Raw genomic sequence first — 22,288 nt, forward strand, 5'->3', positions numbered from 1 at the left:
TTTTAAGCATTTTCTCCACAAATGACAACAATGCACAGCTATAATTTTGTGAACTGCTGTGAATGCCTATCAAGCTATACAAAAAGAACAATATTAGCCTAAAAACATTCATTCATTTCAGCTTTAACTCATAACTCAACCAGCCCCTTTCACCCCTTGTTAAATGAGATTACCAAATTAAATGAACGACATGCCTTCTCTCCTTCAGTCGGTAAACAGACGATGATCATCACTTGTTCACGAATCGTCTCGATGAAACTCAAATGACCAAATAGTAAAGTGGACAATGGCAGTCACATATTTTTAGGGGGGGCTGACTTAAAATTTAAGGGGACTGAAGCCCTCCTAAATAGGGTCTAGCAATGCCTATTCATTTTTTACATTTAAAACACACGTGACAATTTGCCCTGACGTGACTGAATACTCCTGTCCTAAAAACAAAAAAACAAAGTGCAACCATTCAGTTAAAATCAACCTTCATTACATAGTTGATTTCTTGCTATTAGCCTATATATATTACATTATATTATAGATTACTGTATATATATATATGCTACTTTTTACATTTTAGTTTGTGGGGATAGACTTCACAATAATTGTAATTTAAAAGCATTATGAAAGTGTTTGAAACTAACATACATGAGATATAGCCCAGACATATTCCCTGTGTGACATCTAGCCCTGGTCTCTCCTGCTATTCTAACCAATTAGAAACAGGTATATCTATATCTGTCTTTGTTCACAGCGCCGCACTAATAACTATTGGCCCTCCATGAAGTTCCGGAACCAAGGATGCCATTCTAGCTACAATGAGGTTGAACTTGGGGTTTACGAGAAAGAGGGCTTCATTGAGGCGGAGCAGTGCTGAGGAGGCGGGACTTCCTACACAAGCGATGAACTAAACAAAGATTACATATGTGTAATAGGGTTTTTTTGCTGATTGATTTTAGGAACAAAGACAAAGGTGCAATGAGAGGCTGTGGCAATTGAGGGATCATTCGAGACTGTCATTAAGTCCATCCTGCAACACCTCTTATGCTGTTTGATTATGATAAAGGAGGTTTCATTTGTTGAAAGAGGAACAAATCGCAACAAAGAAATGGTGATTGTGACCAGCAAATCTGCTAATTTCACTCCTTAATTGTGAGAATGAGATGTCTGTTATTACAAACGTGTTGCAGTTAATGTACAGTACAGCATATCTTTATAGATTTTTCATTTTGAAAAACATATTTTGTGATTTATATGTTCAGTGGAAAAAGATGCATAATACTCAGTTAGCCAAATGGACTTGACAGCACTTTAATTGAATTAGTTTACTCTAGTATTAGTGATTTGTCATACCACACACTTAAATTTCTTAAGTTTTGCCCTGTTATTGAATTATGAAACAGAATATTAATTTGCACAAATAATATTGATGGAAAGCACACAGGCAAACTCCAACACCACAAAATTTGAAAAGCAAATACTTAATGTTTTATTTAGTGTTTTGGCCAAGTGAAAATGGACAGTATTTCCAGACAAAAAACTGACTGCCTGCTATGTTACATTTGTGGAATTAATGTAAAAATGTGTTTTACTGCTGAGCTATGAACAAATGGTCAGAAATTACAAACCCTTGTGGCCAAATACAATGCAAAGTTAGTGGATTTCTATTGCGTTTAAAGTGATAGTTCACCCAAAAATGAAAATTCTCTCATCGTTTACTCACCCAGATGTGTATGACTTTCTTTCTTCTGCTGAACACAAACAAAGATTTTTAGAAGAACATTTCAGCTCTGTAGGTCCATACAATGCAAGTGAATGGTGACCAGAACTTTGAAGGTCCAAAAAGCACATAAAGGAAGCATAAAAGTAATCCATAAGACTCCAGTGCTTAAATCCATATTTTCAGAAGCGTGATTAGTGTGGGTGAGAAACAGATTCATATTTAAGTCCTTTTTTTACTAAATAAATTTCCACTTTCACTTACATATTCTTCTTTTGTTTTTGGTGATTTGCATTCTTTGTGCATATCGCCACCTACTGGGCAGGCAGAAGAATTTATAGTAAAAAAAAAGACTTAAAGGAATATTTCGGGTTCAACACAAGTTAAGCTCAATCGAAAGCATTTGTGGCATAATGTTGATTACCACAAAAATTCATTTCGACTCGTTCCTCCTTTCCTCTTGGTTTCAGTGAGGCACTTATTATGGAAGTGAATGGGGGACAATTTTTTTATGTTAAAATACTCTTTCAAAAGTTTAACCACAAGACATAAAGGATATGTGTGTAAAACATGATTTTAGTGTGATACAATCACTTACTAACCTTTTCTGTGTAAAGTTATAGCCAATTTTACAACTTCATTACCTAAAACGACTGAAAAAATGACCATTTAAACAACTTTACAGTTCAAATAATAAAGAAGTGGTTTTATAAAATTATAAGCTTCACATTTCTGCCTTTAAACCCTCCAAAGATTTGCCACGTTCACTTTTATTGTAAGGACCTCACTGTAACATCGATCTTTGCTTTTTTTGAAAGAAATGGAGGAATGAGTTGAAATTAATTTTTGTGGTAATCAACATTATGCCACAAAAGCTGTCAATTGAGCTTAACTTGTATTGAACCCGGAACATTCCTTTAAAAATGTATCTGTTTCTCAATCACACTTCTGTTATCACTTCTGAAGACATGGATTAAACCACTGGAGCCATATGGATTTCTTATATGCTGTCTTTATGTGCTTTTTGGAGCTTCAAAGTTTTGGTCACCATTCAATTGCATTGTATGGACCAACAGAGCTGAAATATTCTTCTAAAAATGTTAAGTGTTCAGCAGAAGAAAGAAAGTCATACACATCTGGGATGGCATGAGAGTGAGTAAATGATGAGATAATTTTCATTTTTGGGTGAACTATCCCTTTAATATCATTGCAGTGTTACATTCTGACCGTATACTAATAGTGAATCAATAAAAATAAAATGAAAAGTTTTGAAAATGTTTTTTCTTTGATAAGCACAATATATGATGAGGCTGAAAAGTGATGTAATTAACCAAATGAGCACACAGAAAATGTGGTGACTTAAAATACAGAAGTTGAAAAAAAAAAAAAGTATAATTAGACCTTCAAGTAGAGGTCTGCAACCCGACCCGGGGCCAACGGGACCCGAGAACCCGACGGGTTTCGGGCCGGGTTCGGGTCAGTTTTTCATGTAGGACTTGGGGTTCGGGTCGGGTGTGTAAGTAATGAAAAATTAAACAGGCTTACCGAACTTGTTTCGCGCACGCGCTCTCACTCACAGAGTTAGGGGCCGTTCACACCGAACGGGTTTTTGCGCGCGTCTGTTCTGTTTTCCCATTGTTTTCCAATGTAAACACATGTTGGACGAATGTCTTTGACATTTGACACTTTTCTGTTCTGCTCTAGTGTACTGAGGGGCTGCTGTGCCTTGATAAAACTGTGTATGTTTACTGTTTCAGTACTGTTACGAATGTTGCCTAAATGCTTACATAAAATACAGCCTACTGCAACAGTACTTGCTAGGAGAAGAAATTAGATAGTGAGCGATATTGGGTTTCGGGTCGGGTTCAGGCTTAAAATCTGACGGTATCGTTCGGGCCGGGTAGGGTCTATATGAGCCAGCCACACGGTCGGGTTCCATTTTAAGGCCCGTGCAGACCTCTACCTTCAAGGTGATCAACAGCAACACCTACAGGCCGTTATTAGATCCTGCAGTTGGTGTAGGATGGTTGGAGAGTAACCGATTTCTATGCTATAATAGTTTTATAAACATATATGCATATATTAATAAATATCCCAAACTGGACTTGCCATGTTCCAAATGTTTTTATATCAAGATTAAAATTTTCACAGACTGTGATGACGCTTTTCCGCCTTATTTATCAGTGTAGTTATATATATTATTATTATTATTATTATTATTATTATATTGAGTGTAAATTTATAACATTATGCTTATTGTTATATTACCCTGGAAATAGTTTAACCACAGCTGTGAGGGGGTTTCTATTACATCTGCGGGGAGAGTGACAGTAAATTTGGCATCTTCTCACACTTTACTGTCTTAATCCACCGCTCTCTGATTTTTCTCTCGTCTGGAAAGTCATTCAGATGTAATAGTGGATTTTTTTCTTTTGCTCTTGGAGCAAATGGGTAAGTGAAGATAATATTTGCTGTGATCACCCATTCACCGCTGTTGAAGTTTACCCTGCAATCGTTTACTTCCGCGTTTCAAAACACAGAGTGTGAAAAATGTCAAAGTAACGTCCCACTGTTTAATTTATTTAATGTAATATTGCTCGGTACTAACAGCCATCTAACTATGAACATACAGTCTACATTGTGTAATCTCGGAGCATTTAATTGACAAATGTTTCAAAAGAGGGGGCACCCGGATTTGAACCGGGGACCTCTTGATCTGCAGTCAAATGCTCTACCACTGAGCTATACCCCCATCTCCGTACACTATTGATCTAATATTCTCTTTCATGGTTCATGCTCTTTAATTTAGGCTAAGTTTGTTCATTTCTTGGCACGTTTATTCAAAATTAAACCACCGTTGATTATACAACCAGTAACAAGTGACTCAAACAGTATAGCATAAGCACTGTATATCACCGTTAACTCACCAGCCTTCATCTTTCAGCAAATAGTTCAAGAACTATCACATCAATTGTGTCAAATTAAATATTTTCTTAATCTCTCTGGAGACATCTATATTTAGTATAAAAAAACTCTATCCAGGTCGCTTGTTACGAAGCTACCTGCTGAGCTTCTACTTCAGATTTAAAGCTGTAATTTCAAAGAGTGGCTCTAGGGAGCAGTAACACATGCTACACTCCACCCATCGAGTTAGCACAAGGTAAAACCAAATAATTAAATTATTAATTAATTGATTATTTTTAGCTATTATTTCCCCTCTAGTTGCTCAAGCTCAGAGCTTTCCAATAAATTAATGTTTAATAAACACCCAAAAACAGCTGAGACGTGTAACGATGTATGCTTTACATTTTTTTGGACGAAGTTGCCCAGTGTTGTACATATATGGTCTTTTTGAACGCGCTTCAGCGGTTTGTAGCACAATGGCTCCGCCCACCTCTCCTCGGAACTGTGTAATGTGGGCGGAGTCACAGTGCTACAACCCCTCTGAAAGCGCGTCTCCTACTCGCTACATTACACGCGTTCGTGAGGCGTGGTTCAGGAACTCGCCCATTACAGCAGAGCATTTTAGTTGGCTGAGAGAGCGCGGGTGCACATTCAACATCCCGTTCGCTTGTCTTTTCATCTTCTGCATAGATATATCAGTGTTCTTTTGAGCTATTCAAGGAGACCAAAGGCAAGCTGAGCAACATGAATCCGTTGTGTAGCAGATGTGACAAGGTTGTGTACCCTACGGAAAAAGTCAATTGTCTGGACAAGGTGAGTGATGCTTACAATGTTATATTAGTATCAAATCGTCAGACATGTTTTGCTAAACATGTGCAACATACTGTAACACACAAAATATTTCATATTTTGTCGATAAGAACGAGTCTTCAATTTTTTCTTCAGTTATACATGTAAATGTTATATACACATAGGCTATTATTCCTTAAATACCTTCAGTAATTCATAAGCATAACACCTAGACAATGCACTATTTGATCATCAAATTAAGGCGTTTACAGACACTAAACAGTTGGGTTTTATTTTTATTTATTAATTTTTTTCTCATTGAACACTGGAGTTGGAGTCACTTTTCTACTTCCTGTAGCAGACACATTCCTATGAACGATAGAAACTAACTTTTTATTTAACTTAAGCAGTTATTTTAATAGTGTAGGGAATACACCATTTACTTGTATTAGACGTTTGTTTTATTACATGATGCAGGATCCTGACTGAATACTATAATTTTTCTTAACTGTTTTAGAAAAATGTGGGCGTAGCCGTTTTTCTGTTGCAGTTTACAGCCAGTGTGTGGATGGTTTAATTGTCCATAAATTAATGTCTAAAGAATTTATACATTTTTTAATGTTTAATGTATTACAACTGTTAAAGTATATAGTAATATGGGATCTACTTCAAACAGGATAAGAAGATTTTAGAATCCCTCTGACATGTTGTTTAATTTTTTCATTCTTTTTTTACTGGTGAGTGATCCAAGTTATTACAGTATTAACAATAATCTACTTGATTTAACCCATAAAACATACTTTCGTTGGTGTAACTAAATTTGTCAGGTAAGTTTATCCAGATTAAAGGTGTTGTAAGCACATTTTTTTTTTTTTTATGGAAAGTATTCAAAAACTTTTTTTTTACTCCCTGAAAGATATTAATAAAATAAGTGTCCTGAGATCTCACCTGTCTCTGTGAAAGCACTAGACTCTGTAAACGGCAAACAAAAATGTGTCCGCGGGCTTTTGCCTGTTAATTGTTTTGTGTGTTGTCTTAGTATTGTAGTTGTAGCAAATTATTGAGTGTGGCTAATGCAAGGAGTTGTTGAAATTATGGAAATTTCAGAATGGCTAAAATCACTTACAGCACCTTCAATTTAGATGTCACCACGTGAAGCACATTTTTAAGTTACCTCACAAATGATTTTTACAGTGTACACTGAAGAAAATAATAACCTAAAATATGCTTCATATTAAAACATAACATCTAAAGGAACTGGTGTTATTTAATCAAAATGTTATTCAACATCACAGAATCAGCCTGAATGAATTAGGTTACACCAACAAAACTAGCCTAATTTTAAGAGTTCAGGTAGAAATAGCTTCTAAAATGCTAACAATAGCAGGTTACCATTTTTTTACACTGTGGTAACTGTCGTATTTTGGCGAAAAGTAGGGTAACCATGGTACATTTTTGTAGGGGTGATAGGATTAGTCCGCTATGTTACAAGGTGTTAGTTATGGCAACTTATGGCCCTCTGCCACATTTCTTGTTGCAATCTTTACTCTTTAACAAGGGTTTCTTGTTTCTTTTGCCACTGGACTGGTCTTTATGCTTTGTTTTACTGTGACGGCCTATAGCTATTTTTAATATTTTGTGGTTTATGACAACACATCCTTTACAGATGTTACCTGTGGGCTTTGACGTGTTTTGTGCATTTATACTAAAGGCTGTCGGTTATTTTGTGGTTGGCTATTTTTTGAAAGGAAAATATTGTCAGGACACATGTTTGCTGTATTATTCCTATACACAGGGTTGTGAGGGTTACTTTTGAAACGTATTCCACTACAGATTACAGAATACATGCTGTAAAATGTAATTTGTAACATATTTCATTAGATTACTCAAGGTCAGTAACATATTATAAATACTTTGGATTACTTCTTCAGCACTGGTAGATTTTTTTCACTTGTTTTGACTATAAAAACTCTGCCAGTACAGTAAGACAAAATACACGTTAAAAATACCTTCTCTGAAAAACCTAAATATCTTATGCAGTGTTGTTTCTAAAACAAGATCAATCAAATTGATCTTGTTTTAAGGATTTTTAGATATTTTTACAGGAAAACAATACAAAAATTATTATCAAGAATATGATTTTTGCGCTAATATCAAAGGTCTTACTAGAAAAAAAGAAATTATGATCCAACGTGAATTTAATTGATATAAAAAATATGATCGTGCCTGGTAACATGTGCATGTAAAATGGCTAGAAATAGCATTTTAGCTTAGCGTAAAGCTGACAATTTACACAAGGTTTATTTCTATTTCTTCTGCTCCAAACTTACTTCAAACTTACTTCTGTTTCTGCTTGTATGAATGTAACACATCATAAGAAAGTGTTTCACCGCTGTTCAAATGCACTTTGGATCGCATCATTTATATATATAAATGTTTTCCATCTGAAAGGACTAAATATTAAATGAAACAAATGACAATAAAATGCAAAGTAATCTCTTCAGTAATCAAAATACTTTTTGAATGTAACTGTATTCTAATTACCAATGATTTAAATTGTAACTGTAGTGGAATACAGTTACTTATATTTTGTATTTTAAATACGTAATCCCGTTACATGTATTTCATTACTCCCCAACCCTGCCTATACCAGATAACAGCTACTTACAGATACTTTAGAAATTTGATGTCATATTTGCATCTTGCCATTCTGATGACAAATTTGTCTTTGGTAATAAAGTAATTACAATGTAGAGCAGTGTTATAAACTGTGTCAAGTTTGTGTATCATCGTAGAGTGAAAGCAAGCACTACATTCCCCAGAACTGTTGAGTGAGTGGGAAGTTCATTGAGTCAGTAACAGCTGAATTGTTGGTTTGCTTGAATGTTCTCATGCTGTCATTGCAGATTTCATCAACATTGCAATGGCCTTCTGATACTGATTAGATTTTTCCTATTGGTCCCATTTGAGATGTGTTTCTGCATCAACATTTGTGTTTGTCAGGCAGATGGGTGGGTTTATGAAGGGGGAGGCCGTGGGCTGATGTTTTACCATCAGCTGCTGAAGGTACCTAAGTCCCGAATATATAAAACACAATAAAATCGGCAAGAAATAGAATAATTAACGGATAATGAACAGTCAGGCGATCACAAAATAAACTAAAGCGAAGGGGAAATGTATCATTCTGGAATAATAACTAGTGAAAGACCGAAATATCAGCCTGGGCAGCATTTCCCAAAAGCATTGTAAGCCTAAGTAGATCATAGAAACCATTGGCGCCAGTGGTCTCTACGATCAACTTAAGCTTGCAATGCTTTTGGGAAATGCAGCCCAGGCTGATACATCAGCCATCGGCCATCCTTCCCTCTAGATATCGGCATCGGTCATTGAAAAACCCATATAGGTTGACCACTAATAATGACTATTATCCCTCTTATTACAAAGATAATTACCAAATAAGTAAAGAAATGGACAAGAAATATTGATTTGAGTTGAAAATATGTTATTATGTAAGAAGAAAGAGGATGTGGAATGTTAGAAGAGACATGAAATAAGCACAGTGCTCCTACACACAGGGAAAACGGTGGCTAATTATAAAGTTTAGCAGTTATTACAAAAATATTTGACCACAGCATGGTGCATTTGACTAATCAGAATCAAGTATTCCAGAGAGCTGTGTAATAAAGTGATGCTATGTATGATCTGTCTAATAGGCCTCGAGAGATTCAGTGACAGATTGTTGCCATTCATACAGAATTCCTTGAAATTTAGAAAGTCTGACTCAGAACAGTTCTTGCCAGTTCCAAATAAGGATTTTGTTGGATCGCAATACACATTACGAAAGAAATGAGGAAACAAATTGCCTAATGACCACCAGAGTCAAAGTCACTTGTGCATGACTTTCTCTGCGTAGTTACGGCATGTGGTCTTTGTGACTGCAGGGCCAACAATGCCATCTCAGTGGGAGTGCAAAGCGTCTCTGAGGTACTCTGTGGACCTTTGCAGATCTTCCAGTTTTGTGTTTATCTATAGGCCCAATTCCTCTGCAGTGTCCTGGATTCTTGAAAGCACTGTAGACCTACTTCACTTGCTGTTTTTAATAATCATGGCTCTTTTGTGCTAGCTTACTGCTGTCAAATGCATTTGTCATTTTCAGTGATGACTGGATGCTCTTTTGCTTCTTATTTTCCCCATTGTACAAAAAACAGCCCTAATGTGAAAGAACTTAATATCCCAACTGAAAATCTTTGAGGAGTTTCTAAATGCTTATTTTAGGTCATCAAGTGTTTAAAAACACAATGAAGCCAGTAAGATATCTCTGAACATTTGCCCGTTAAACAGATAAGCAAACTAGGAGGTCAAAGGTTATCATAGTGAGGTAAGCTATTCAGGTATTGTTGACTGCAGTGGCCATAGTTTAAATAGAGTCTTAGTATGCCGCACAATTGGGGTTGGTGGAATTTGTTAAGCAACAATACACAACATAACCATCTTAAGGCCGAAACGTACTTCACGCAAGTTCACAAACGCAGACGCGAGCGCTTGCTCTGGTGGTTACAAACCTCAGACCACAACGGGGCAATAGATTTTTAGGCGTGACCACGAAACTGAATGTGGTAGATGAGTCGATAGTTGAGGAGAGGGGAGAGACACTGAGAAAAAACAAGTTCATTTGAATGGACTAGGGACAAAAAGTCTTATTTATTTTTTTAAAAGATTTAACTCAAATTGCTGCCCGAGTCCGCCATGGCAGTTGTTGATTGAAAGAATAAAATCCGCTCTAGCGCCACTTGCGGCAGTGCTGAGAATGCAGCGCATACTTGCGCGTTATGAATTGAGCGCTGACACATTTCACAACACGACGCATTAAATCATGCATGTGTAGCAAGGTGCGTCTGTGTTCATGTACTTGCGGTGAGTATGTTTGAGCCTTTAAGTTACGAGCAAAGTACCCCCTGGAGAAATTTGTAGTTAAATACCTCACTCAAGTGCACAATGTTGATAGCATGTTTTGGACCTATGACCTTTTGGTTACCTGATCTTTAACCACAAGGCTACAACTACCACAATTAGAGATCAGCATCTCTTTGGAACAAGTGGAGTCTCTTAGGTTGTCAGAAGAGACCACCTGCAATACGTTTTCCATGTTGGTTCCAGCCTTCTCAGCATTCTAGTTATACTAAATTAATTTTCCTTTTCTATTCTGTTGTATTTTCTTTAACAGTATTGGCACAAAGGATGTTTCAGCTGTGAGGTCTGCAAAATGACTCTGAATATGAAGAACTACAAAGGCTTTGACAAGAAACCTTACTGCAGCCAGTAAGTTTTTTTTTCTTTCTTTCTCATCTTTCCTTTTGTCCTGCTTTTTCTTAAAGGGATAGAGCATCACCCAAAAATGAAAACTCTGTCATCATCTCATTCTACTCTACTCATAATCCACTAGATTTGAGATTTAGAATGGACCGGCAAGATTTTTAGTGAATATCAACTAAAATGTTACTCGCACAAAGCTATCGTATGGCTTCAGAAGACCTGGAATATATCACACAGAACTTCTCTGTTCTTATTAAAGCTTGACAGTTGCTGTCTACTTTTATTGTATGGAAAAGTGTAATATTTCCTTTTGTGTTCCATGGAAGAGAAATGTAATACTGGGTAGGACTGACACAAGGGTGAGTAATGATGAGAGAATTTTCATTTTTGGGCAACTTAAAGCATTTTTTTATACTTTGTCCTTGGTTCTCCAAGTCCACATTTTTTGTCATGCCTAAGAATATTTTTTAGACTGATTTCATTTTTAAGCTTGTGTGCTCTAACTTTTTTTGGCCACAATGGAAAAAAAAATAAATCTTCCTGACATTGAAATGCTTCAAGGGATAGTTTACCCATAAATGAAAATTCTCTGCTGAACACAAACAAAAGAAAAATATCTCTGCTCTGCAAGACCATTCAGTGCAAGTGAATAGTGACCAGGACTTTGAATCTCCAAAAAGCACATAAAGGCAGCGTAAATGTAATCCATAAGACTCTACTGGTTTAATCAATGTCTTATGAAGATATATCATAGGTATTGGTGAGAAACAGATCTCAGTCCTTTTTTACTATAAATGTCCACTTTCACTCTCTTCTCTCTTTAGAGTTCTTAGAGGTGATTTGCGTTCTTCGTGCATATAGCCACCTATTAGGAAGGGAGGAGAATTTATAGTACAAAAGTACATACAATTGATCTTGTTCTCACCCACACTTATCATATCGCTAATGACGGCATGGATTAAACTAGTGGGTCGTGGCCCAAAAGTGGGTCGCAGGTCTATTCGGACTGGGTCGCGGATAGCAGGGAAAGATCAATGCAGTGGTTCTCCCACTGAAGATTTTTAGGTGGCCGCCCAAGTGATAGAGATTATTTATTGATAATCTTGCATTCAGCTAAAGGCTTCTCATCTGCACTGCAATATTTTCGCGGTGCGATTAAAGCATTCACACAAGTGTAACGGTACCAGCTCGCACTAATGATCTGCTCTGCTCTCTGACGCACACGCGCAACTACTGGGCTTCCCTCGATATTGCGGCGCGCAGACCTCAAAAATGATGTGACCCATTTCAATTCTAGTGAGACTTTTCTAGTTTAAAGCCTTATGGATGAAGTCAAGTCGAACCTCTCAAACAGTAGGCTGACATGCCAAACAGCACTGAGGAGGAAAAGAGCAACTCTGTGCTATGCGCTAAAAAAAAAAAAAATCATTACACATCATCATCTTTACAAAATTGTTTCACGATTTTACATGAGTAAAAGTAACTGTTATATTTTGACAAAAAGTAATATTTTCTTATGAAATAATCTAAAGACCTCATTTTATATCAACAGTGGCAGTTGTAGTTAAAGTTTCAAAATGTGTTTCAGCTAGTATTTATTGTTTCATAAATACTATAATTTACTATTATTATAATTACTATTATTTAAGCTACACTGACCTAACCATGGTAACGAGGAGCCTTTCCACCGGTGTAATTCTGTTTGAATGATGTTTGAAATTAGGAAACAAACGGGATAATAATGGGCTCATAGCATATAAATAAATATGCTCTTAAATTTTTAAAAGGGGGGAGAGAAAACTTCCTGTAGCTTTTGTTGTTGACATCAATAGCAAAAATAATGTCACTTGATGCATGCTCTTATACTTCAAAACCATGAACAAAACTATGCAACATAAAAGGAAATGCGACCCAGGATACGTGAAATAGAGGTTAAGTTTTTACTATGGTGGGTTGACACTTGATTTCTTATGTAAAATCTGGGTCCTGAAGCAAAACCAGTTGAGAACCACTGGATTAAACCATTGTAATGGATTACTTTTATGCTGCCTTTATGTGATTTTTGGAGCTTCAAAGTTCTGGTTCCTAATTCACTTGACCTGTACCTATTGACCTACAGAGCTGAAATACTCTCCTAAAAATCTTCATTTGTGTCCAGCAGAAGAAAGTCACACACATTTGGGATGGCATGAGGGTGAATAAATGATGAAAGAATTTTCATTTTTGGGTGAACTATTCCTTTCAGATGTATGCAGACATTGTCTCACCCGTAAGACTTACATTCACAATCAAGTGATATTTTTAACTGTATCACTTTCTCCTGACAAATATTTGAAGTTCTGTTTGGTATGACCACACCTGTTTTTCAATGACCCCATACTTCATTTTGAGGAGGTATCTTGTAAGATGTTTTTGTTCAGTTAGGGAAGCCAGAATTCTTGTGCAGGTTCTGCCAAACCAACCCTTTTTTTTTTTTTTTTTTTTTTTTTTTTTAAACTGGCAATGAATGTACAAACAAATTCTTTATACTCTGTCTTTTAGCCTACTGTCTGAACATTACTATCATGTGGAAGTGCCAAAAGCTAACATTAAATAATCTTCCACAACAATACATCTTAACTTCCTTGTGACTGTTTGCACAGGTCAGTTGAGTTCAATAAAGCTCCTTTTGTGGATTAATGGTTATGCTCTGCTTTGTTTGAAACATATGAAACATTTTGTATTCTGTAAGACAAGAACATAGTCATGTACAGTAAGTAGGCTCATTGTTTCTTGTGACATACCAAAATACCAATGTTTGGCACATAGGCTTTGATAAGAAGGTGGTTTCCTTTCTGTAGTTACTTTCACCTGTGACTCAGGCTTCCAAGCTGAGTTTAAAGGCATAGTTCACATAAAAATGAGAATTCTGTCATCATTTACTCACGCTTTTGTTGTTCCAAACCCATGTGACATTTGTTCTTCTGTGGAACACAAGATTAGATGTTAGACAGAATGTTAACCTCAGTCACCATTCACTTTCATTGTATGGAAAAAACATGTGAATGTGAATGTTGACCCAGGCTAACATTCTGACCAACATCTCCTTTTGTGTTCCACAAAAGAAAAATAGTAATTTGGTTTTAGAATAGCATGATTCTAAATTTACTTCATTTTTTGGAAATGGCTACAGGAAGTGAAGTTCTCCATCACTTCAGTACACTGGGCTTTATTTAGACTAAGGCTATGGTGTTCAAACTGACCTCATTTTCAACTGATCCATTTTTGGATTTGTCTTCACAATGTGACAAATCCGAGTAGATAAAGATAGCATATTTAAACATCATTCTTGCAGCCACTGCATTTTTCCTCACCTTCACAAAGATGATCTTCAGGTCAATTCACGCTTTTTCTCGTCATGCGCGCCCATCTTCTGTTGCTCACTTGGGGAAGTTCTGACTGAAACCATTCTTGGGAAATGGTGACCTTCTCTTCATTGTGGTTTTGTGAATAACATTTTTGTTCTGTTGCATGTTTTATGATGGACTGCCCTTTTGAATGTGTCCTTGTGCCCATTATGTTGTTTGTTTACATATGTAAATGTCAGTACCTGGCCTGTAAATGCCAAACCTGGACTGTAGATGTTTTGATACGCATCACAGATGTGCAATGTCCTGACATGGATATTAGCTTGGGAATTTCCTAAATGAAGGGTGTGTTTTGTTTATTTATTTGTTTGTTTGTTTGTTTTGTAGGCTCTTTTGTTTTATACACTTTAAAAGCACTTTACATAAAAAAAAAAAAAAAACAGGTTCTCCTACCAGTTTGCCCTCCAGTGCAACTAATAATGGCCACTGAGAAGCATTTTTGTAGTGTTACCACAGTTCTTTCACAAACTCAACTGCTAAGCTTGTCTAAAATGTGACATCCTCCCTCCAGACAAAATGTTACTCAGTGCACCTACTGTCCAAATATTATGACCCACCCTTTCCACTGAGATGACTATAGATACATTCTTTTAGCAATAGCCTGTCCTAGATTTTCAACCAAATAAGGGGATTTTTACAGTTTAACTGACACCTGACCTGTGTTGGACACTTACTCCACAGGCGATGTACTTATAAACATCTTAAAGGAAGCTGATGTTGGGTAATGGCTTTTAGTCTAATGATTAGATTTAGTTAGACTGAGATGTGTTTACTCACACATGTAAAGAAAACTGTCAAAATGTCCTTGTGGGGATGTGAAGGCTCATGAATGGGCCAATTTTAACATCTTCATTAAAAACTAGAAGTGTCAAAAAGTGTATTTTAGGGTTGGGATCATCATTTACTCACCCTAAAGTTGCTCCAAACACTTATGACTTTCTTTCTTCTGTGGAACACAAAAGGTTAATTTTTTGCCATCTTGATTTAACTGCAATAATGTCAAGCTTGAACAGGCACTCACCAAAGAAAAAAAAAAAAACAGAACTCATAAAACCACAGTAAAAGTATTGACTCATGCATAAATCTTCTAAAGCGATACAATCGCTTGATTAGTTTAAACCAATGTTCTCACATGCTGTATTGGCATAGATCCCAGTGGATTAGTGCTTAACAGTTAGCTCATAATATTGTTTGTTTTGTTTTGTGTGCTTATTGTTTGAAAGTATCCATAAGAGTATGCATCTCCATATGAGCATGTATGCTTTTCAGCTAAGGATAGAGTTATATTATTGTACTTAGAATAGCTGCATTTCATATAAAACTACAAATGAGAACCTTTTTAAAATGTAGTTGAAAACATGTCAATTTTGTAGAAACTAGAGATGCACCGATCGGCTCAGATACTGCCATTTTTAGCCGGATCGTGTATTGGTCCGACGAGCCCAATCCAAATCCAAAACTGTGTGTTAGTTATGGTCATTACGTCAAGCTCCAAAAATGTCATAAAAAGCCATAAAAGCACAATTGAAGTAGTCCATATGACTCGTGCATTTTATTGAAAGTCTCTTGAAGATATATAGCTTTGTGAATCTCAAAAGGCTGAGTAAATAAGTATATATTCTGCATGCACAGACCACTTCAGTAAATGAGCGCTGCTCTGTTGTATCACACACACAAACATGGCACCATACAATCAACATCGCATCATGTACTCACCCTCATGCCATCCTAAGTATGACTTACTTTTTTCTGCTGAACACAAGCAAAGGATTTTAAAAGAATATCTCAGCTCTGTAGGTCCATATAATGCAAATGAATGATGGCCAGAACTTTGAAGGTCCAAAAAGTATATAAATGCAGCATAAATGTAATCCATAAGACTCCAGTGGTTAAATCCATAACTTCAGAAGTGATATGATAGATGTGGGTGAGAAACAGATCAATATGTAAGTCCTTTTTTATTTATTTTTTTTTAATTTTTTTTACTATAAATGTCATATTTCACTTCCAGATTCTTCTTCTTTTGTTTTTGGAAAATGTTAGAATTCACATTCTTCGTGCATATCACCATCTGCTGGGCAGGGAGGAGAATTTATAGTAGAAACGTAATCTTTATGTCCATGTGTCCAAAATGTATAGCATTTTCTTCAAAAAATAAATAAAAATAAATGAATGACTAAAAATGTTAGGTGGTGTCATGTGAGCATACACAACGTAGTCACTGATTTCAACATATTTTTCAAGGTGGAAAATATTTCTTTAGAAATATACATTTGAGTCAAAAATATCATGACGTTTTGTTGTGGATATTCCTTTTGATATGAACAAAATGTTATTTTTCAAAAACTCTGATATTTTAGTAAAAGTAAAATAATTAACTTCACTAAGAGTCATGAGGGTTTACAGGGGTCTCCTCTGTTTTTTATTTATTGATTTATTGATTGATACATGACAGAGAATGGCTACCTGTATGTTAGTTACACCACCTGACTTTGGTTTGGTGGACTAAGGTTTTTCAAATATTAATAATATTTCAAAACAAGTGTTTTTTGCTTAGTTTAATAATAAAAGATTGTTCAAAACAACTTAAACCAATGTTTCTGTTTTCAAGCATTTTAGCTTTTAATGAGAGTTTTATTTTTTACTCCAGACGGTTACACCACTTTGACTTTAAGCTTCAGAGAAATATAAAAATGGCTTTTAACTTAGAAATTAAAATTTTTTTTTTATTTTTATTTTTTTTTTACATATACCATGGTAATATATATGACCATGGTAGTACAATAGTACTTTTTGGTACTTTTGGTTTGTGTCATGTAGCCTTAGTTTTTTTTTATTTATTTTTTTTATAAAATTCTGAAGTGCATTTTATCTAAAAAAAAAAACAAACAAACAACAACAACAAAAACTGTAAATATAATGTCTGTGTATTTTCAGACATTACCCTAAAACGTCCTTCACCATCGTGGCCGATACACCAGAGAACCTTCGACTCAAGCAGCAGAGCAAAATGCAGAGTCAAGTAAGTATCCTGTTCAAAAACCTCAGCTACTTTTTATCCTTCCTTCTCCTATATCTCTTCTTATTCCCAATGCTCCTCTCATTCTTCCGCTCACGTTCACATTTATCCACTGGGAAACTGGCTGTGGATCAGATGAACTCATTATTTACAATACATCCCAAGCCTAACAAAAAAGTGAGGAGTAAATCATGCATTGAGTCCTTCTAAATAATGTGCTTTGGATTAGATTTTTTCCAGCTATCTGATCTTTTGACCATTTAATTCCATTAGTAGCTGAGTTTTAACAAAAAGTCTTACTATCTTCCAAAACATGCCCCATCTCTCTTTGAGTTGTTCTGTTTAAGGTCATCACAAACATATGGAAACTGCATTTTTTTTTTAATTATTATTAAAAAGGTAGTTGACACAAATTCTGAACCACACTGGTGCAAAACAGGTCATTACAAACTAGCACAAGAGTGGTGTTGTTTTAATGTAGCAAATTCTATTTTGTTTTAGTTTGTTTTAATTCTATTACATCGGAGCTGTGAAACACCACACAGATTTTCAAAAAATATATATTTTAAAACTGATTTCCTGAACACTTCCCCTGCCTTCAATTGTTTGGACAAACAGATTTTCCAGCCCCAAACTTAGGCTACTTTTGAGCCAATTTTGCTGTGTTGGGCTGGTTGGGATGTTGAAACAAACTGAGCGATATTTTGATAGTGCCACAGAGCCACGTTGTTTTCACTTTTTAGTTGAATCAGCATATTAATTTGGGACAGGAGAAAGGATTTTAACATTAAAAAAAAAACTTCCCCTTTAATATTCTCATAACAAATCTATGTAACATATGCATAAAAGGTCAGTACCACAGTCATTCACGGCCTTGTAAGGTTACACTCACCATGTAGCTATCATCAGCACCATCTGTTCTCTCTCTCTCGCTCACTCACTCACTACTTTCTCTTTCCTGTCACTTGCTTTCTCTCTCTTTTCAAGAGTTTTTTTTTATTATTATTGTCTTCCCAAGCAGCTGTATAATTGCTATGGTATGGAGATTTAATACATTTTATTTATTTATTTTTTCATACAGAATTTATGTATTACAGCCTGTCCTGTGTCCTGATATATTATTTTGTTAATGGGATAGTTCATCCAAAAATGAAAATCTAGTCATCATTTACTTACTTTCTTCCATGGAACACATAAGAAATTTTGAAGAACGTTGAGCTGCTGCTCTTTCCCATACAATGAAAGTGAATGGTGACTTAAGGTGAAAGTCTCTAAAATTCTGCCTGACATCTCCTTTTGTGTTCCACGGAAGAAAGAGAGTCATACGGTTTTGGAACGACATGGGAGTGAGTAAATAAGGACAGAATTTTCATGTTTGGGTGAAATATCCCTTTAAGATTGTTAAATCTTATGTTCTTAAAGAGGGAACATGGTGCAGTGAATGTGGATTAAGGTCAGGGGACCCCTGAGTAACAAGAATGGCAATCCAGATTAGATTTTTGCTGGAGGGGAGATATGTAATTTTACAAGATTTAAACATGGGATAACTGTTATGCCCGCCTTCTATCCCAGAGGCATAATGCAAAAAGATCATTCAACTGCTGTATGCAAATACATGTCCTGAAGAAGAATTAAAGGGATTATTTCATTTTCAGATATAATAGTTCAATGTACTATGAAAACATACAGTAACTTTCAGAACTCAAATCTTCCTACCCAGTCCAAAAAGACCATTAATTTACACTTAGGCCAAGTGTACACCACACGACTTGCAGTCTGCGCCCCATGACTCATAGTTCTATTTTTCGGCATGCTAGTGCGAACACAACGGGACTGTAGCGTATCAACTACATGACCATTCGTCCCCGACTGAGGCCATGAGTACACTTCTATTAAGATGCGTTTCAGATCACAAATGTCAGGCAAGACATCACCGTTACACCTGGTCGTCTCTTTTGAGCATTTTTGTTCAGATTTCGAGGAAAGACTCTTTGATTTTATTAGGACATACATCAATCATTACGTCTGTGTTTTACTAAATTATAATAAAGTGCAAAAAAGTAAAAGATGACAAAGTGATAAAAATCAGCACACAGTTTCTCTTAATTATTTGCAAACATGATGTTTAGAGCAGAATTCAGAGTTATTTTAGTGCAGTACCTGTAATTGAGCTTCTAATGTGCGTGCTGCTAATATCTGTGTCCATATTGCGCATGTTCATGCATTTGCTTTTTAAATTTTTCAATCGTATGCTTATTTCCTTTTAAATCCTTAACTGGCAAAAAAACCATCCTTTATAGCTGCCTTTAGCGTCATCCTGTTTCAAACGGATCGCCCAAAGTGCATCTTAAAATTAAGGTAACGAAAGTCATTCACGAACTCGCGCAGTTTATTCTTGATAACATGTCAACAAACATGAAAGAAAGGCTTTCGCCCGTTTTTATGCATATTTCCATAATTTTCTAAAGATAAATAATAAAAACAGATGAAAATAATAAAGACAGCTGGTAGGGAGATGCGGATGATGCTTTATTCTATTTTATTATTATTTTTTGTCTCCTGCTACACAAATCCTGTTCTCCTCTTTCAACAAGCGTGAAAGAACGGCTCGTGCCCATTTTGCTATTTGCAAATGGAAACATTTAAGAAAAACAGCTGAAAATAATAAAGACAGTGGGGAGGGAGATATGGGTGAAGTTTCATTTTATTTTCTTATTATTTTTTGTCTTCTGCTTCCTAATACCCTGCCCTCCTCTAGCACTCTCTCTTTATTTAATTGGCTGTGGCTCATTGTCGGTCTTTTGCTCGTCGGGACAGTGCGCACACCTGATGACAAGATGTCTAGATATCAAGCTGTTTTGAAAACTGTCATAGTGTCTGGAACTAGTCTCGACATGTTGCAGGAGTGCGCACACAACAAGACCGTTCGTCGTGAGATCTGAGACTTCTCGTCGCAGACCATTCGCAGACTCAAAATATCAAAGGAGATGAGCTTGAGTCATGCAGTGTACACTAGGCTTTAGTTGGAAAAATGAATGCCTCACTCACATAAGAAACCTGAAATATTTACAAATGACCACCAATGTTCACACGTCAACAACACAACGACACCAGAAGAAGTTATGACAAAGAGTAAAATATGAGTATAGTCCACCAAACCTTGTGCTTTTCCTGGCTTTGTGTAGCACCTGCTGCTCTGATCCCAATGTTCAGTTAGAGTGGCTGAAGTTGCAACATGATCACACAGGAAATCGACATGCTGATTCCGAATGTTCACATACCCTGAAATCAACCCCATTCGGCCAAATTACCAAATTAAGGGCCACCTCCCATCAGACATTTTTGCATCAATTCGGAAGTCTTTATCATGCCCTGTTGCATTACTGTGCAACCTCATAGCCCTTTTCCACCGAAATGGCGCTGGTTCTCATGCCAGAGCCTGTGCTTGGCTGGTTCTTGGCTGGGGTAATCTGGAGCCTATCGCAAAACTGCTCACTCTTTCACTGACTTAAGAACCAAACGTTGACATAACTGGACACGTGGCTACATGGTAGTTTTACATGACTACCTAAACTGATTGCCAGAGATGACATCTACGCTCAAGATGACAGGTAACGTTATTACATTATTTGGATGAGTTTTTTAATGTGGCTTGACTAGCTAAGCATTATAAACCAGGGACTAAAAACGGTTCAAGGAACGAAAACCGAAAACGAACAAATATTTTGAAGAACGTAACCGAAAACCAGATCAAAGTGAATTTAAATTGTTCTAGAGGGAAAACTAAATGCTGGTAACTGGTTGTAAATGGTTAATTTTGTTTCGAAATTTTTCATGAAACTAAAGGCCAAAGAGTTTATTGCAGTACATTTTTGGAACTACACCACTTCATGTTGCCTGAAAAAATGAAAAATGTGCTTTGACCCTGAAGGAATCTGCTTCATCACACATTTCTTTGCCTTATCGCCCATTGTGGATGTCGCATTCTCTGAATGAAGACCTTTTAAACAACTGTATAATTACTACATTTAGTATACAGGTGCATCTCTATAAATTAGAATGTCGTGGAAAAGTTCATTTATTTCAGTAATTTAACTCAAATTGTGAAACTCGTGTATTAAATAAATTCAATGCACACAGACTGAAGTAGTTTAAGTCTTTGGTTCTTTTAATTGTGATGATTTTGGCTCACATTTAACAAAAACCCACCAATTCACTATCTCAAAAAATTAGAATATGGTGACATGCCAATCAGCAAATCAACTCAAAACACCTGCAAAGGTTTCCTGAGCCTTCAAAATGGTCTCTCAGTTTGGTTCACTAGGCTACACAATCATGGGGAAGACTGCTGATCTGACAGTTGTCCAGAAGACAATCATTGACACCCTTCACAAGGAGGGTAAGCCACAAACATTCATTGCCAAAGAAGCTGGCTGTTCACAGAGTGCTGTATCCAAGCATGTTTGAACAGAAAGTTGAGTGGAAGGAAAAAGTGTGGAAGAAAAAGATGCACAACCAACCAAGAGAACCGCAGCCTTATGATTGTCAAGCAAAATCGATTCAAGAATTTGGGTGAACTTCACAAGGAATGGACTGAGGCTGGGGTCAAGGCATCAAGAGCCACCACACACAGACATGTCAAGGAATTTGGCTACAGTTGTCGTATTCCTCTTGTTAAGCCACTCCTGAACCACAGACAATGTCAGAGGTGTCTTACCTGGGCTAAGGAGAAGAAGAACTGGACTGTTGCCCAGTGGTCCAAAGTCCTCTTTTCAGATGAGAGCAAGTTTTGTATTTCATTTGGAAACCAAGGTCCTAGAGTCTGGAGGAAGGGTGGAGAAGCTCATAGCCCAAGTTGCTTGAAGTCCAGTGTTAAGTTTCCACAGTCTGTGATGATTTGGGGTGCAATGTCATCTGCTGGTGTTGGTCCATTGTGTTTTTTGAAAACCAAAGTCACTGCACCCGTTTACCAAGAAATTTTGGAGCACTTCATGCTTCCTTCTGCTGACCAGCTTTTTAAAGATGCTGATTTCATTTTCCAGCAGGATTTGGCACCTGCCCACACTGCCAAAAGCACCAAAAGTTGGTTAAATGACCATGGTGTTGGTGTGCTTGACTGGCCAGCAAATTCACCAGACCTGAACC

The 22,288-nt window shown here is 36.5% G+C and overlaps 2 protein-coding genes and 1 non-coding gene across 5 annotated transcripts in view; 2 read left to right on the forward strand and 1 right to left on the reverse strand.

The window, feature by feature from the left end:
• The window catches only part of LOC127423289 (plexin domain-containing protein 1-like), a 50,122-nt gene extending 48,364 nt beyond the window's left edge, over positions 1-1,758 (forward strand). For all 3 annotated transcript variants that reach the window (XM_051667468.1, XM_051667470.1, XM_051667469.1), the window contains one exon: positions 746-1,758. In XM_051667468.1, the coding sequence (XP_051523428.1) occupies positions 746-868 (123 nt within the window). In that variant the 3' untranslated portion in view covers positions 869-1,758. The remainder of the gene's footprint in view (positions 1-745) is intronic.
• Positions 1,759-4,391: 2,633 nt separating this feature from the next.
• trnac-gca (transfer RNA cysteine (anticodon GCA)) lies at positions 4,392-4,463 on the reverse strand. The gene has a single exon. It is a non-coding gene; the product is annotated as a tRNA-Cys (tRNA).
• Positions 4,464-5,209: 746 nt separating this feature from the next.
• LOC127423298 (LIM and SH3 domain protein 1-like) overlaps positions 5,210-22,288 on the forward strand; it is a 29,153-nt gene continuing 12,074 nt past the window's right edge. The window contains exons 1-3 of the mRNA XM_051667487.1: positions 5,210-5,428; positions 10,629-10,723; positions 17,062-17,146. Of these exons, the coding sequence (XP_051523447.1) occupies positions 5,360-5,428; positions 10,629-10,723; positions 17,062-17,146 (249 nt within the window). The 5' untranslated portion in view covers positions 5,210-5,359. The remainder of the gene's footprint in view (positions 5,429-10,628; positions 10,724-17,061; positions 17,147-22,288) is intronic.

The sequence above is a fragment of the Myxocyprinus asiaticus genome, chromosome 32 (assembly GCF_019703515.2).
Source record: "Myxocyprinus asiaticus isolate MX2 ecotype Aquarium Trade chromosome 32, UBuf_Myxa_2, whole genome shotgun sequence".
NCBI lineage: Eukaryota > Metazoa > Chordata > Actinopteri > Cypriniformes > Catostomidae > Myxocyprinus > Myxocyprinus asiaticus.